The sequence below is a fragment of the Tribolium madens genome, unplaced genomic scaffold, assembly GCF_015345945.1.
Source record: "Tribolium madens isolate multiple individuals breed KSU strain unplaced genomic scaffold, Tmad_KSU_1.1 Scaffold_19;HRSCAF=116;Tcas5.2_LG9, whole genome shotgun sequence".
Taxonomy (NCBI): Eukaryota; Metazoa; Arthropoda; class Insecta; order Coleoptera; family Tenebrionidae; genus Tribolium; species Tribolium madens.
The window spans coordinates 17,293,897-17,313,001 of NW_025400983.1; the positions used below are offsets into that span (position 1 = coordinate 17,293,897).

General features: G+C 33.8%; 1 protein-coding gene across 1 annotated transcript in view; it reads left to right on the plus strand.

Annotated features, from left to right (window-relative positions):
- The window catches only part of LOC123012111, a 3,757-nt gene extending 280 nt beyond the window's left edge, over window positions 1-3,477 (plus strand). The window contains 2 exon segments of the mRNA XM_044409918.1: window positions 421-1,829; window positions 1,832-3,477. Coding sequence (XP_044265853.1) covers window positions 421-1,829; window positions 1,832-2,577 — 2,155 coding nt within the window. The 3' untranslated portion in view covers window positions 2,578-3,477.
- Window positions 3,478-19,105: the final 15,628 nt, after the last annotated feature.

Consider the following 19,105-nt stretch of genomic DNA (forward strand, 5'->3'; position numbering starts at 1 on the left):
AAAAATTGCTGGCAATTCAAGCACAAGCGGTGGCAAACATAACAAAACGGCAGGGATACGACAAAGATCGATACGATTCTTTTCATCGTCATGTAGACTTTTCTGTTGGAGAAAAAGTGAAGATGTTCGTACCGAGACGAAAAGTCGGAAAAAGTCCCAAGTTAATGTGTCGATGGTTTGGCCCGTACACAATAACACGAAAAGTTAGTGACGTAAATTACGAACTAGAACTTGGAACAAGGAAGARACCAAAACGTGAAGTGGTTCATGTCAGTCGAATACTGAGATACCACGACCCTTGGACCTCTCCAGTTCAAAATTAAGGAATTTTTCTTGTTATTATTAGTTTGTAAGATAAATTTGGAATTAAGTAGAGGTTAAGGTAGAAAATTCAAGTGAATTAAACGTATCTTCTTTCAGATTTTATGTCATACCCATGATCCTAGCGGAACAAGTGGAAATCAATACAGGAGTGTTTTGGAAAAAATTGCCGGGAACAATCAACTACGAAGCCACCATTCCCTTGACATATTCGACGAGATGGAGGTCGAAGGCGAAGATTGTAAATGTAGTTAACCCGATCAATTACTGTGATAAAAGTGAGGGAAAATTCGGATGCAGATTAATAGATGAGATGGGGAGATTATCGACCATGTATGAGCAAGAACGTTCAATGTTGGGACAGATGATGGATAATCAGGTTGAGGAAAGTATCCAACCAAAGAGAAAATTTAAAAGGGCTCTAGATTTTATAGCAAGTTCGTTTGAATGGTGCTKCGGTTTTGCAACACAACAAAAATTCGATAAGTTGGCGATGACACAGGGTGAATTGGCAGAACAGGTAGAGAAAATTCAACAAGGGTTGAGCGAAACATTKAAAAATATAGGCAAGGAGTCACACGAGTTTGCAGCTTACCAGGACGAAGCGGCGAGATCTTTTCAGAAAATGGAGCAAAGGATGCACGTTATCGAAAAATTGGCATTGGACATGACGAACAACAACAACATACGAATGGAAAAGGAAGAAAAATTGACTACGGCGGCAGTATACAATAGTTACTTAAATTTGAAGCGAACTTTAAACAACCTTAGGACAATGGAAGAAAATGAAGTTGCAAGTGCTTGTAAACAACACCTGATACCGCAGATAATTTTACCACCAGCAATTTTGARAAAAGACCTACGGAAGTTAAGATTGCACATCCAACAACACGATCAGGAACTGGCCATTCCCGGAAGTAATGTATGGATGCTGTACACGTTACCGATATGTGATTGCTCGCTGACCGGGGAAAACATCACGATACAAGTGCGAATTCCAATTAGGAGAAAAGGTTACACTTGGACCTTGTACGAACTAATCAGTGTACCTTTTGCGTGGTATAATCACACATGCAGGATTCAACACGAAAGCACGTATGTAGCAATAGCGCAGGGAAGGAGAACTGAGATCAGAACAATTTCGGGAGTCAGCTTGCATCACTGTCGACCCTTCGAAAATAAATTGTGCTTCTTACCAAGATTTTCGGCTGATTCGATTCATGGGCCAACATGCGTAAGAAAATTAATCTCGGGTGGTTCAATTGAAGACTTAGGAAGTCATTGTCCAATGACGTGCTACAAATCACAGGCGCTGACAATTACWGAAATCGAAGATRAGACGTTCATTATGACACATGTAGACGAGAAAGCCTACATTCGCTGCAACTCRAAGGAAACACCAATCGGACTCACAAACGACCAAATACAACCAGGGGCAAGGAAAATTCGGGTACCCTGTCATTGTACACTTATCTCAAGAGGAGAAGTTTTAATTGAAAAGAGATACCCGAAGCAAAAGAAGTTTCGGTGGTACACGTACTACCAGCAATATGGTCCTCGCTAGGTTCACTAGTCATAGGTGAATTTAGGCAGAAGGACTCACTTAGGTTTACGAACGTGAGCCGGTGTCWCAACTTGAACTGGACTCTTACTGTCCCCCATCTCAACTTAACATCAACGGAAAATCGAGTGGAGGAAATCCGAGAACAGCTGAGTAAGCACAACGTCGACCATCAGTACAGCACTACGTACGCCCTACACGGAAACTCGATTTTGTTAATTTGGAACACAGCGTTGTCTATCATAGTAGCGTACCTCGTATTGAAGAGAAACCCAGGAGGGTTAATAATAGCTTCCACTCCAGGAGTGCACGCTTGGGGTGAGGAGAACTTTTTGGGACACCAAATAGTTCTCGTGCTCATGCACGTAGTGTTATTAATCTTTTTTATGTATTTATTAGCAGAGTTGTTAAAGTTTTGTCGTAGAAAACAGAAAAATGCWGTGAAAAGAGAGAACTCTCGGCAAAAGGCGAAGATGCCAGAAGAAGAAGAAGGTTTGAGTCCGGAGGAAAGGGAAGTACCTCCTCCAAGGCCGGGAATGAATACGAGTACAAGAGGACAATGTCGATCAGAAGGACGACTGGAATTAGACGAAGCAAGTCTGTTGTCACTGGCGAAAGGTCACAGCGCAAGAGTGACCTTAGAACCTTACACAACGAAGAGTGAGGTCATTATACACAACGTAAGTGACATGTAATTGGGTTTTTCAAAAAAAAAAAAAGGGAAAGGGCATTAGGGAATCGTGGATCAATATTAGTCATGGGTATCGTGGGGTAAACAAGGGAAAAAACAAAAAAAAAACAATGGGAAAAAACGGGAGTGGAATATTTTATGGGGAAAAAATGGAAAAGGGGAAAAATAAACACGGTCGGACTGCTGATAAAATATCTGGGTCACAGTCACGGCCAAGGTTGCAAGAAGATACCTGGCAAGGTCGAACCAACTCGACGTACGAGTAATTCGGACTTGTCAGCATAATAGAACATAAATAGGTTAAGAGATCATATGTAATAGAGTCAACGACTCTTTAATACAATGTTATTAGGCTTAGGAAAAATTGTAATGTAAGTTTTTTTCTTTTTCTGGTTTACTCACACCATCTGGACGAGACGCCATCTCATATTACCATCCAAAAAGGAATGCTACCCTAGTGTAAGATCAGAGAGACAACTTGTGAAAACTATCATCGTAAAACATCGTCGAATCACAGTGAAGACCCGGTGTACAACGCCTAGAATTTGTCTTCTACCCCCCCATAGAGGTTTAACAAGTATGATGACCAAGAGAGTAACAAAACTTGAAGTCGCTCCGGACAACCAAAAAAAAAAGGGTCRCCAAAAATACCGACTAAAGCAAAGCAAGGAAATGCGGTCATGTCCGTACAAAAGCCTGCAAGGCGAAGTCTTGTTGAAGAAGGAAAAAAGCCAAAGCCGTCTCTCTGGTCGAAACTAKKTGGTAGATAAAGATCACGGGGATCCATACAGATGAGCGAAGAACATCGTGTGGAGTGACCAGAAAAGTTAGATTTGTAACCGTTAGGGTAGCATAGAATAAGGATTGTCGAGGCGACAATCTYGAAGGGCCGGGCATATGTCACAAACAGGAAGTTCAGCCACCTTTTAGGTCGAACACCCTATCGCGGTTGCAAGCTATTGCTGAATTGGGTATTGCCAATACCTAATGAAGCAATAGCTAAGTCAGCTTCTTGGGGRTTCGGGCTGCGAGGTCGCGAAAAAGTGGCAGTCGATGATTGAGGGTCGATCGTGGTGACATATGGCCGACCGGACAATGTTTAAAGAAATACTTCTGTAAGTACATCACAGTTAATAGCTTGTAATATACTCCTAGGAAAAACTATCATCGTTTTAATATTGCTCCCGTCCACTAGTCACACACGTGACAATATTTGTCTTTTTAATAAATACGTTTTACGTAGATGGAAAAAGTGGAGTGTTTAAACCATTGCCTTAAAAATTATAGCAAATATCCCTACAAAATCAAAGGGGATACAAAACATGTTCCTTTGGAGTGCCGAAAACTTTTGTCTACCACAAATATAGAAAAACTTGTAGGTACGGCGCAAAATGCAATTTATGCAAATGCCCATGGGGACGTAACATCCTTACAGAATGACATAAGGAACTCTGTTAATCATGTCTTTGGAAACCACAAAAAATGTCAAGAATATTTATGTGACATGGGAAGTAACTATTTTATAAACAAAATTTTATCACATATGACGAAACAATTTGCATTTCTTATTCAATGAAATAATTTTTTAGGTAAAAGACAACACAAATGATACCACTGCGGAACTAAAAAATACCGGCGCTCACCATCATATTTATGGGGCTATTAATTTATTACTCACTAAGAGTCATTTATTGATTGATAAGGAAACGAGCAATAGAGCTGAACTTTATATGAGTTTATTAGCTCGTTTCAATATGGGAAAGCGGCTGAATTTAGTCCAACGTGGATCATTTGAAAAAAGATCATATTTAACAGGGCTAAAGTATAATAAAAAACATCTTTGGCATTCTAACGTAAATAATTAAAATATAATAGAATTATGAGTAAAGTAGGGAAAATCTCATATTTTTATTTCAGCCATGGAAAAAAGTTTTCAAAAAAGTCCAAGAAAACAATTAAAAAAGTTTATGGACCAAAGAGAGGAAAGCAATTCCAGAAGAAAAAAAAAAATTGGATAGACAAAATATTGTCAAGAAAATTAACTTTTCAAGTAAGGGTCCTTTAGTTCCAAAAGGATATGGAAGCAACACTGCTGAAGTATTTATGGATGAAGAAAACTTAAAACAAGAAGTCATCCATTTAATACAACGTCTATAGGTTTGTTTATTGTAAAATTGTGTTAATATTTATCATATTGCATTTTGAAGAACAGTTACAAATTTGTGAAGCAACGGTTGGACAGTTCAACAATTTAAAATATATAAATGAGCGACGACACAGACTAACTGCGTCGAAATTTGGCGGCGTGGTGAAGAGATGAAAAACGACTCCTTGCAATAATTTAGTTAAATCAATTTTAACTTCACGTTCCTTAAATACTTCAGCAGTGCAATATGGCCGATTAAATGAAATTGTGGCTATTCATAAATTTGTAGAAATGAATGGAATAAAAGTTCATCCAGCCGGATTGTTTGTGGATGACACCTGCGGGTTCTTAAGAGCATCTCCCGATGGTTTGTTATTTAGAATAAACAATTCCTTAGCTTCAACTCTTTCTGTTATTTAGAATTACTAAAAAAAATTGGTATTAATTATGATTTTTTTACGGTTGTAGGTGTAATTAATGAAGATTTTTTTTTAGATTCAAGGTCAACTTACAATTTGCAAAAAAAAATTGTAATTTTGTTGTATATAGTAGAAATCAAAATGAACTATTTACGGAAAAAAATTTGAAAGACGAGGCATTTTGGAAAGAGACTATGTTACCAAAATTAATTTGGTTTTATAAGAATGTCTCGCTCCTGAAATAATTTTAAATCGAAGGGGGTCGAATCTGCCTTATAGAGAACCCTCATCGATTAGCGAAGCAATTGAAGACAAAAAATTGAGAGAAAAAAAGGTGAAAAGATAGTAGAAAAAAGTTTGTAATTAAAAAATGAAACAATGCAATTGAGAAACCAATAATATTTAAATCCTTCCGTAAAAATGAACATATTATAAAACTTAACATTTTATTAATTTTAGGTACAAAAGAAAAACAAAACTTAGAGATTTAACAAGTTTGAAAATTTAACACGAAATTATCTTTTACTTTTACCTGTGGTGCCCAGAAGTTGATCGCACTCGCGGCTTTGTGACGTTTTGTGGTCGAACTTATTAGCTGTCTATCTAATCCCTAATTTCTGTAACAAGGGATTATTTTTGCAGTAATGGTCAAATTCTGATTCACCCGTTAAAATGTATACATACCTATATATGTTATGTGAAACAATAAAATATGACATATTATTAATATAATAACGTTGTTTTAATTGATTTTACCTGTATTTTTCTAATTTAGAGAAATTATTATTTACCCACTTTATGAATGTTTTTTATTTACCTAAAGTACGAATTTTTTCTTGTGTCAAATGTGATTTCATATTTCAATTTTTGAAAGTCGGCCGGAGCAAAATCTCTTATGGGAGTTCCAATGTAAATGTCTACCTCTGTATTTTAAAAACTACTAAAGATATTTTTATGAATTTGGTATCATGTGAAAGAGAATATTTTTTTCTACATTTTGACTGTTTTAGAATTGCGATAGGGTATTTACAAATTGTAATAAAGGTAGATAAAGTTTGAATAAAAGTGCGCATAATAAAAAAAAACATTTTAAGACGTTTTTCCGAACTTTTAAAACAGTCAAAATGTAGATTGTTGTATATTAATTAAGGTGACAATTTCAAGTCCGGTAAAAAAATATTTATAAATAACACCTCTACACAGGTAGGATGATTTGGAATCGAAAATCGAGTGAGCACAAGATTATTTACAACCCCCACATAAAATGTAAGCGCAAACAATTAGACCCAAATTTACAACCACACCCACCGACAAGCTGATGACACAGATGTCATGAATTTGTAAAAGAAGATTTTAGAGATTTTTAAAATTGCTTTACAACTTAATTTTTACCTTTCGCGTAAATGAAAATTATAATTTCATTACAATTGGGTCGTTGTACATTTTTTTTATTCTGTAATTTTTATTGTGTAAAAAGAAAACTATCACCGATTCAAAAAATTAGCTCTAATTAATCTACTTAGCTCAGGATTTGGTGGTAGTGCTGCCACTCTCTGGAGCAATGACTATGAGGACATTGTTTTATTGAAATATTTTTTTTATAAAAACTTGAACTAAGTGATCTTTAACAATTAAATAAGATGCACAGCGAAACAACATATCAATTATGTAAAGTTCTTCTACAAAAACTAATTTGAATCAATTTTACAAATTCAAAATACAAATTACAATACTTCCATCCTATAAAAAAAAACAATGCTTCAAAGCACGAGCACAGCAGTTTCCCACGCAAAACTGACCCATATTTGCATATTTATTGCTAAATAAGGAAATGTGATCATCAATAAAATTTACAATTGTCGAGAAACTTAGCAAAATACACGAAATTCCCACAATTATTCTGGGAAGAAATGTGTTATGCGGCCCTTTGATGTTTGTTGGTTTTTGAATTTTTCATGTTTCATTATCGTCATTCGGATGTTACACGTTGTAAGTGAAGAACAGTACCAAATTTGTGTTTGTTATAGTGTTATAACTGAATGTGTATCTAGATTTTCTCTAGGATAGGTAGTGATAACTGATACATAAGTTTAGTGCTGCAGTATCGAATTGAAGACAATGAATAATTCAATGAAAAGATATAAAAAATTCAGTGTTCGTATGAGAATGAAAAGGTAAAACATTTATTATTTTTTATTGATATACATTAAAGGCCGGTTTACAAAACATTTAATTGCAATCAAATTTGTATTTTTAATTAATTACCAAACTGTTTTTATAGAGTTAGAGCCAGACAAATTTCTAAACCAAATGATAAAAGAGATTCACCAAGTAGTCAAGAGTCTACTGTTCACAATTCTGGCCCATTAGATAGGTATGAATACAAATAATTTTATTTAAATAAATACCGAAGACCTCATATATAAATAATTTTAGTTCATCTGATGAATACAATTTTCCCGACCAATTTAATAAACATGAAACTACTGATTCTCCTCAAACACAAAGTAGTTTTGAAGTAGAAGGTAGAAGAGTTGTCAATATAAAATATGTGATTAAATCCCTACAAGATGCAAACAACCACAAGCCTTTTTCATGCAATATTTCACATATGAACATATTTTCTGAACGTTTCGATGGTCTAAGATCAATAATTACTTTGAAATGTAGTATGTGTAATATTGAAAAAAAAATTGCTTCTGAACCGGATGAAATAAAGTAATGATTGTCTCAATATTAATTCTGCTGCGGTGTTAGCAAATATTTCTGTCGAAATGGGATACAGCCAAATGATACAGGAACAAGCGATTTTAAATATTCCACAAATGTCACGTTGGAAATATGAAAAGCATATAGAAAATGTATCGGCGTCAATTTTGGAATCTGCTTGGGAAACAATGGAGCAAGCGGGCAAAGAAGCAGAACTCGCGAGAGAAGTGGGAGATGTGGATGAAGATGGATATCCCATGATAACGGTTATAGCGGATGGAGCTTGGTCCAAACGATCATGCAAATCAAAGTATGATGCATCCTCGAGAGTTGTAAGTAAAAAGTATGAAAAAGTATTGTTTAAACTTAATTTACAATTGTAGGCTTGCATTGTTGGAGCCAAAACAGGAAAACTGTTGTTTGTAGCAAACAGAAATAAAAACTGTCCTATTTGTCACTTAGAACATAAGTGTTTTAAAAACTGGTGTGGCACGACTACGGCAATGGAATCCGATATTATATCGGAAGGTTTTAAACAAAGCATTCCAATGCATGGTTTAAAATATGTGAGATTAGTAGGTGACGGGGACAGTAGAGTCTTCTCAAAAATTGCAGCTGAGAAGCCTTACGGTAACAAAACGATAATTAAAAAAATGGAGTGTTCTAACCACCTTCTTCGAAATTTTTGCTCCAAGTTAAAAGAACTAGCAACAAAACGTTTAGCAGCAAGAACAAGCTTGTTCATCCCCATCTAGGAAGGTTGCTAAAAGGAAACATTGAACGGTTGCGAACAAGAATTAAAAAAGCCACAGACTTTAGAAAAAAAGGAGATGTTCCGTTAAGTACACAAATTACGATGCTAATCAAGGACATCAGAAATAGCTCAAAACATATATTCGGGGATCACTCTTCATGTGACAATTATTTTTGTTCAGGGCCAAAAGATGGCGAAACAAATTATATACCAGAGATGGAAGAATGTGGATTTCTGCAAGATATATTGGTTGTTTGCAATAGATTGGTGCAACATTCTTACAGTTTACTATTAAATATGAATAATAATAATGCAGACACGTACAATTCTGTAGTCGCAAAATTTATCGGTGGGAAAAGAATCAATTTTGCAATTAAAAAAAGTTACGAAATTCGATGCAAAGCCGCGGTGGTTGCTTATAATTGCCGCGAAGAAATTTTTTCATCCGTCGAGAAAAAAATGACGTCCAGATCTCCAGGCAAACACACTAAAACTTTAATAAGGAAATTGAGAAACAGGAGATTATATTTAAAGTCCCGAAAACAACTGTTTCCAACAAAAAAAGAAAGGTTGCGTCAGGACCTGATAAAGATTACGGGGATGTTGAGGACGCGGCGGAGATCTTACCATTGGAAGTTTTAGAAGAAAAACGGCAAGACATACTGAGACGTTTAAAAAAACGCCCTATGACATTTTAAAAACAGAAAGAGATACGTTAAGACAGAGTTGTAATACTTTGTGGAATGAGGAGAAACAAATGCGGCTTACTGCCTCTAACTTTGGAGCGGTGCGCAAGCAGAAAACTACCACCGATCCAAAAGGATTAGCTAATCGTTTACTTAGCTCGAGATTTGGTGGTAGTGTTGCCACTCTCTGGGGCAGCGACCATGAGGACATTGCAAAAAAAAAGTTATGGAGGTTACAGGACTAAACATTAAAAAATGTGGTATTGTCATATGTTATGAATACCCATATTTAGCGGCGAGTCCTGATGGTTTCATAGAAGAAGACAACTCTCTTATTGAAATAAAGTGTCCGTACACTGTTGCAAAATTGGACATAACTATAGTAAAGGCATGCCAATTTAAAAAAAAAAATTAAATATTTACAGGAATTGAAATTGAAAAGGTGCTCATTTTGTATAAAAAGCTTTGTACACTTTACAATTTTTTTTTATTAGATCAAAAGAGACGAAGAATTTTAGAACGAGAGGATGCTACCCAAACTTCAAAATTTTTATTTGAATGTAATGTTACCAATAATTATTAAAACTTAGTAAACTTTGTTGTCAAACCTTTTTTTTTGTCAAAACTGTTTTCTCATCCTTTAATTTACTTCTCAGACGTTCTAGGTAATTTTATTTTATATTTAAATTACTTTTTCTCATTTTATCAGACATTGTAATATCTATTTATGGTATTCCAGACTTTTAGTAAGCACTGTATATTAAATGTCTATAGGTAAATAAACAAATTCATCTTTAAAATGGTTTTAAATAGTGTCACAGTTTCATTTTCTCAATAAAAGTGAATTTCTGGTCAGATCATAAACCCATTGTAGTCACATTATTCTATCTACAAAAGTACAAAAGCATAGTACACGTTGTAAAACTGTTTAGGCTTAGATACGGAAATTCATATTCCTGTCTCTTCTTTTGTGAGACACTCCAGAAGTAAACGTCCCACCCACTTGAAATCGGAGTTTCGGCAAAACCAGCGTCTATATTTTTTTAGAATTTGACAAGATTACACGATCTTTATTAGCTGTAGCAAAACTGCTTCAGTAGAGAATTAATTTAAAACAAAATGCGAGAGATTTGAGTGGATATTCTTATTTTGAACGATTAATAGTTAAATTTTGTCAATATTTGTGTACAATACCAACACGTATCACCACATCTAGTCAAACAATCATAGACCAATTTTACACACATGATTATTGCTTCTCGAACTAGCGATCTATGTTTCTTATACGTCAGTGGTAGATAACCTCAACTATAACTCTACCGATTAACGTGCTACAAAAATTAAAAACTTACCGCTTTTGGATGCTGCCAGAGAAACCTCCACAACAACTGCATTCAACTAAATCCACAGATTGTTCACTGTATTCAACACTTCTCGAAAATAACCAACACAAATCACTAAAAAGTCAGTCACGTGCAAAAATCCATAACTAATAGTAATATGTAGAACGCTTTCTGTAAAGGTAATGTTACAAATTAATATAGTTCAGCATATATGCATTTGCAAATTACTATTTTAATGTCTTTCGTAATTAAGAACACAATACCACGCACTAAATTTAGAAGGTTAGTGACGCTGTTCTATATGCAACAGTGCACTAAATGACTAGAATCTGGGTCTGGGCAGTGGTCTGGGCATGGGTGCAAACCTCACTTTGCACATATCCACCGGCGCCGGCGCATTTTGTATTTTTTTTTGTTGACAGATTCAATGGTACTTTAGAAAATAAATTCAAGCCAATATTATGAATTATAAAAAATAATATTAGACAAGGTCAGTCACAGAAGAGTTACTTTGAAAATTAATTAGTTTGCAACCAAAAATACCTTTAGCGTATGTAACTGGATATAATATTTTATTTAAATTAATCTAGTAATCAATGTGAGCAGGATGAAAATGAGTGAAGTCCTCAAAATGACAAGTAATTGTCTACTGCATTTTCTAGGGCAGTAGCAGTCCTCTGACGGGGTTTTTCATTGGGTACCAATCTTGTGGTACCTTGGCTTCCAGTTTTCGAAATGTTTCAGGACCGGTTGCATTCGATTTGGATATCTCTACAGAGCTGCTGCCGCAGGAACATTTTTCTTGCATTCTCTATGGATTAAGAGCATGCCCCCTTTTTCGTTATTTGTGTAATAATACATTGTATTAACGAAAATTGACTGTCACTTTTTAAATGTCAAATTGAAAAGATGTGCAAAGTATTCTTAGATTCAATTTATAATTTAAAAAAATGAGGAAGCTAGATGCCTATGTGAATTGTACAGTTGGAGACAAAATACTTTGGTCGTCAATATCACTTGAGTGACATTAAATGCATGCTTTAGGACTGTTAACCTTATTTTTAGCTACTGTCAATCATAGTTGACAAGTTGTACATATTTTTGATAGAAAGATATAATAGGATTGTCATTAATTTGGAATTGTCATTCATTTTAACGTTAAAGCTTGAATTACATTAAAGTGTCAGAAAAGTGACGACCAAAGTATTGTCTCCAACTGTATAATGGGTTGCTGCCCAAATTATTTTGGTGTTTGTTTATGTTAATATCTGTGTTCTGTGTATACAATAACAATTATGAAGCAAAAAATTAGTACATTTAAATGTTGTGATTAAACATCCGCTATATTATTCCACCCACTTACCACAGTCAATTATCATTGCACTCTCGTTAGTGCTTTTGGGATTGTTACGTAGTAAAGCGGGAATTTAAATTCTACCCCAAACTTAATAATCAAAATTATAGTATTTCAAACTCTTCCAAGTTAATTTTATCGATGGATCATCACTTCTTTGTAAGGTAATCTCTAACGTGTAAAAGTAAGAAAACACGAAAACTCCGATGGATGCAACGACCCTATTTATGTAAAAAAAAATAATAATTAAATCTAAAGTAGATAGTCGTAATCTTTAAATCATAACCTTCATGAAAAAAATGGTTTTAGAGTAAGTTGCTATTTAAAAAAAAAATAATAATAAAAATTTGTAGAACACAAAAACAAAAAAATATCGGAAAAAATTATTCTTCATAAAACATCACATTTTTATAGTTCTTTATCATTCATCAATTAGTTTTTCCAAAAAATAAATTGTTTAAGCAAAAAACGCTTGGTTCCAATACTTTTTATTCATCTGGTCTATGACTATATGTACTAACAAATAAAAAACCAAAATTTGAAATTGGTGATAGAATAAGATTGTCTAATTTGGTTGATATACAGGGTGATCGACGAAGAATAACGAGCCTGACCAACTTCTCAATGCAACCAACATTACACTTTAAAAGTCAGGTAGATTTCCAAAAATTATTTGTAATAACTATGAAATCATAGCGAGCACACTTACAGTTTGTCAGTTTTGACATTAAAATAATGAAAAACAGAAGTAATTGAAATGCCAACACTATTAAAATAAGAGTTACGGAAGGCACCCATTCAAGCTTTATCCAGTGGTACTCTTCTCTTTGATAACCCAATTTGCTCAAAAACTAACCTGATCGTGTCTTTCGGGATATCAATGGGCATTACACAGGCACCAAGAAATGCATTTTTCAACCATTCTCTATAAGCTAAAATCATGTCAGTCTTCTCAACATTCGAATAAGTCCACATTTTGTTTAGTTCGTAGATTCAAATTATATATTTTTTTAAAGTGTCGCAGCAATTTGCTAAAATGTAATGGTGAACAAAAACACGATTAGCCCGTCACACCAAACTTTTATTTTAATAGCACAACGCGTTTCAACCACAAAGTGGTCATCCTCAGGTGAGAGTTTTATTCTCACCTGAGGATGACCACTTTGTGGTTGAAACACGTTGTGCTAATAAAATAAAAGTTTGGTGTGACGGGCTAATCGTGTTTTTGTTCATCGTTTCCATACCAAGAAGATCCAAGAAGAAGAAGAAAAATGTAATGGTGATTACATCGAAAATTTGGTCATGCTCATTATTTCGAGTAAATCACCCTGTATATCGTAACAAATTTACAGTTGTAGCAAAACGTGTATATAACGTTTGGATTTATTATGTTTCTGATCTTAAGAGTGAAAAATATATATAGATAATTGCATAATAGATATTTATACACTAAGTGAGTTAAATGAATGTTTATTCAAGAGAAGAAAGTTTAGCTCAAGAGCACGTAGCGCGAGTGAGCTAATTCTTCAAGTGAATAAACATTCATTTAACTCACGTAGTTTTTACTATATTTTATTCAATTTTGCGAGACTCAACTTCAATTTACGGATTATTACGAATTTATGCAAAATACGACAACAAAAATCAAGTCTGTGACAGTCGTGGTTGGTACGTTGTTGTGGCAACACCTCCCTAGCAATCATTTTGGTAAAAACAATTATTTTAATGTGAATCATTTTCGTGAAAAATGATGAATGCGAAGATATCGATATTTTTGTTCAGGAAGATGTAATGAACGAAGCACTAGAAGCAGTAGGCAAAGTAGTACCAGTAAAATCCAAAGTATTATATGAAAAAGAGTATAATTGTTTTTGTAATTGGAGAAATAAAAAGAACGCCCGAGGAGTCGACGTTGGCGTATATTTCGGAGCGATCAAAAACTGTAAAACAGTCTTCATTGTGGTCATACCATTCACAGCTGAAGAAAATGTTATTTATTGGTTAAGGAAAATGTTGATATAAACAGGTTTGTGGATGTTTAACTATAGAATTTGTGTTAAATTAATGTTTGTAGATTCCATCAAGTAAAAGCATTTTTGTAGGACACAGGGCAAGGAAATCGAAGGTTTTTACACGGGAAGAACTTGAAAGGTTTCTGGATACTGCTCCTGACGATAAATTTTTGTTGTTAAAAGTAAGTACAGTAAAACCTCCCTTAACGGACACCTCTAGATAGCGGACACCTCTTGATAACGGACATTTTTATAGGAACATAACTAATACATAGGAATGTAATATAAAAATCCCCTCTACAACGGAACCTCTGATTAGCGGACGCGGACAGTGAAATGTTCCCCATTTATCATAAATGTCATATAAATTACCTCTTACAACGGACAGTTCGACAGAGGGGTTTACTCTAAAACAGGTACTAAAGTCTACTCTAAAGGAGGCACAAACAAAAGAACAAGAAAAACCTGTTAGTTAAAGTAATGAACTTTAAAAACATAATCAAAAGAACTTTTGGTCTAAACAAACAAAAATTAACAATTTTTTTTCTATCAAAAATGTTTTTCTCTAATTTTTTTGTAATGCTTTTAGTTTCTTTCTTTTTGAAAAATCACAACGGCTTTGCTAGAAAGAAAAAGCGAATAAAAACAATTTCAACTATTTTTACTGAGTCTGGTCCTAAATTATTATGGTTGAAATTCGATCAATCTTTTGCAGCTACTGCAGAGTGTTGCCATTTGCAAAATATCAAGTAACTTGATTTTTTTAAATGAAACACCCTGTATGTTATTACTTTATCGTGTAGAGCTTTTAATAAGCTTTCTAAAAAACCTAAAGTTTGTAGGTCTAAACTTTACCTGTTTTATTGTACACCCTTTAAACCTACAAAATTTTAACTTATCCTATTTAGCCTTAAAAATCAAGTAGGTTTGCGTTACTTCCACATCTACAAAGTTAATTTTTTAAAGTTAATTTATCACCAAACATTAATCAAGTTTGTTAGAGAATGTAGAATTATGTAGCTAGAGGATGATGGAGCTCCTGTTCATTTTGGTAGCATTGTGCGACAATTTTTAGCAACAGATTTCCTAATCGATAGATTGGGAGGGGAGAACTATTGTCTGGCCACCACGATCTCCAGATTTGACTACAACTAATTTCTTTTTATCGGGGTGTGTTAAAGAGAGGTGTATCGAACAAGACCCACACTCCAAATGACATGAAGGAAAGAATAATTAAAGCCTTTATTGACATCTCTGTTGAAATGCTGAGAGCAATCAAACTTTTCTTTATGCATAGACTAGACGTCTGTCTGACGAGGAATGGCAGGATTTTTAAATATTTGCTATAGAATTAATTAAATTTTGAAATTTTTATAATTAAGGTCTTGCATTGAATTCAAATTCCAATTAGYGTTTCTTGAGTTTTACTCAGTATTTCAATAAACAACCTGTTTTCGTAATTGATGTATGGTGACAACGTAACTTTAAGAAGTTATCCAATTTTTTTAGAAGAGGAAGTAAAGCAAACCCACTTGATTTTTAACGCTAAATAAAATAATTTCAAATTTTGTAGGTTCAAAAAGGTGTACAATAAAACAGGTAAGGTTTAGACCCCCAAACCCTAGGTTTTTTAGAAAGCTTATTAAAAGCTTTACACAATAAAAAAATAACATACAGGGTGTTTCATTAAAAAAATCAAGATAATTGATATTTTGCGAATGTCAACGCTCTGCAGTAGTTGCAAAAGATTGATTGAATTTCTACCATAATAATTTAGGACCAGACTCAGTAAAAATGGTTGCAATTGTTTATATTTACTTTTTCTCTCTAGCAAAGCCGTTGTGATTTTTCAAAAAAGGTACTTTTTTTTCATAAAATTGCCCATAAGTTATAAACGGTCTATGATAGATTCATAAAACCTAATATGGATATTCTTAGAATTAAAAACTCTTTCAAATAAGCGCATAATATACCGGGTGTTATATAAGAAAAAATATAACTTTGTTGCGCCACCCTATATAGAAATTACCTATAATGATGAAAATAATTTTAGACCATAGAAAAAATTAATATCTATCGTCCAAAAGAAACCTCGTTTCGTTATCTTCTTTACTGTCAAAGTAATAGAAGAAAAATACGGAGCTCTGGGACAGCCTGTATGTGTTTAGGACCATTTATGTGTAAGGGGTTAGACTTATTTTTTCTATACTTGACCGCACTTACTACAGCCGTTCGAAATTTTAATACATGCCGTAATAAAATTCTAATTTTTGGGTTGAGTTTAGCGCATTTGGCCAATTCTTTTAGTTTATTACAATAATTTCGCAAGATATGGTTTCTACACTCGATTTTTTCAATATAAAAATCGGGGCCATATGGTTTGATATTTTTTATTTTATTATAAACACTACTATCACCATCTCCCATATCTCGTTTATATTTTAAACCATGCATTTCTACCGAACACATAAAACCATCTAAAATAATTTGTGCCTCCATCGCTGTCGATGTGCCTTCCCAATTTTTAAAACACGCATGTGGTGGTATGTCAATACTTACTTTTTATGCCCACATACAAATTTTTTTTGGTTTTTGCACCAATTATGGAAGCAACACCAGAAGAAGCATTATAATTAGTTTTATAAGAGCGTTTACACCACGCTCCATCCACAATCACCGAAATGAAAGGAACACCATCATTATCTACATCTCCTGCTTCAATAGCTAGTGCCTTTTCCAATTTTCCAGCTTCAATAATTGAATCGTATGTATTTTGTTTTATGACATCCGCAAGAGATTTTTCGTAAAAATTATAGGTATTAGAAGACATAGCTGGTATGTTTAGAGAAGAGCACATTTCATTGAATTGTGAATGACCTATACCCACTGCCAAAGCCCCACAAACTGCTGCTTTATTTAAATCTCAAAAAATGCAAATTTAGAGCGAGATATTTTTATATTGTACAAGAGTTTTCTTAGAAAAACTCAATTATTTGCTACATAAAAAAGGCACTTTAGAGAAAAATATATATATTTTTTAATTTCCGACGCATATCTGATTTTTTTAAAACTAAAATTATGTTAGAAATTAGTCTTTAACTAATAAGCAGTGCTAATTTAGAGCGAAATTTATTTATTTTTTACAAGAGTCGTTTCCTCTAAACGGGAACACACTGTGTATCTGCTTCGAATTCTGTTGTCATTCATTTTGCGTTCTTAAACGTCGAAAATTTGAATGCAGTTAAATGTTCTATAAATTGGCCATAATGCTACTAGACTTCAAAAATATGATCAGTTTGAAATTCAACAAAAAGGAAAGCTGCTTGCAGGTACCGCTTGTGTAAAAGCGCTCGATGGGGGGTAGTAACCGCTGTAAATCATGGAAGAAGCTTGAGATTTTCGATCCAAGAGTAATGGGGGTTGCATTCATTTTTTAAAGTTTCTTTGTAATTTAGCTTGTATTATAAAAAAAATTGAACGTAGCGAGGTGCATATTTTAATTATCTACATGTCAATAAAAAAATTGTTTTAAGATGTTGCACCGTTACAAAGAAAAACCTGTGCAAAGTTTTACAATAATGGTAATTTTTTAGAGAATCTAATTAATATTTTGAAAAAATTACATCATAGCGGGTTACGTTATGCTATTATTTACAGATAGAGACGTGGATCTTTTTGTAGAATTAAAAAATACAGATTTTACACATGGGTGAAATTTGTATATTTTCCCGTATAAATTTTAGACACTAGTAGAGAGCCTTAAAGCCAGAAAAAGTTACTCATAAGCGTTTGTTTTTGAATAACCAAAATCAAAAATGTACCGTGCAGCCTGTGGGTTTGAACACTTTCGCAAAGATGCCACAAAAAATTGCTGGATTTCTGGGTCTTTCGAATGCAAAACAATATACAGGACACAGTTTTCGACGTTCGTCAGTCACACTTCTTGCTGACGCTGGCGCTGACTTGACGAGCCTTAACGAGACACGGCGGGTGGCGCTCAAATTCAGTTGCGGAGGGATACATCGAGGATTCGCTTGCAAATAAAATAGAAATTTCAAAGAAAATTCTTGGAAAAAATGAAAGTGAAGTATGCGATGGAGCTTCTGGCGTTAAGTGGAAGCAAAAAGAAATGTTGAAGTTGCCACTACAAGTGGTATCAGTATTACAGAAATTAATGAAAAAAAGAACATAAGAAGTACTAATGGAGAATTATCCAATCCATTGATAAATGATGGATGTAAGCTTAATTTTAGTGACTTGCATAATTGTAATTTTTATTTTAATTCTCAATAAATGTTCTAACAAGTTCTACATATACAGGGTGATTCTTAAATAGACCGACAAAATTTTATCCTTGGTAGTATCAAATGAGAACATGCTGGAAAAAATATTTAAAAAATTCTTTGTTTAAACGTTCTTCAAATAAAATTTATTAAAGTTATTTTCCAAGTAAAGCGTACGCCACTGATGTGTTAGCACAGGTAGTGGTAACCATGGTATTAACGTACTTGATTATTGCAACAATTCATAAACGCCGTAAGTGGCACGGATCAAGGGGGTTTTGCCCCTAAAAGGTATGAACATAAAAAGGGTAAAGTTTGTCTCCATTTATCCTTAGGAAGATGTGATAAAATTTTGTCGGTCTATTTAAGAATCACCCTGTATATCTGATTTTTAACAAAGAGTGAATTAATTTTTTTTTTAATCACTAGTGAGTTAAAAAAAAATTAATACGTCAAAATTGAATAAAAATATAAAATAATGTGAAACAAAAACCTAAACTCCCTCAAGATCGGAAATCACAAGTAGTTCTCTCCCGACTACACCTGGGACATACACCACTAACTCACTTCTGGCTTCTAAACCGTGAGACCACACCAAATTGCATACTGGTATAAAATCGGATGACAATACCTCATATTTTACAAGACGACCAACTTTAACTCAAATTCGCGAATCACATCAAATAGATGGGAGATAGATTATGGTCTTCTCTTAATAAGTTGGGAACAGCTAAAAAAAAAATCACCATTCATTTAATATGAAATTTATACTTAACTTTGTTGTCAGAGCTATACAGCAAAGTTCAAAATTAATTAATTAATTATA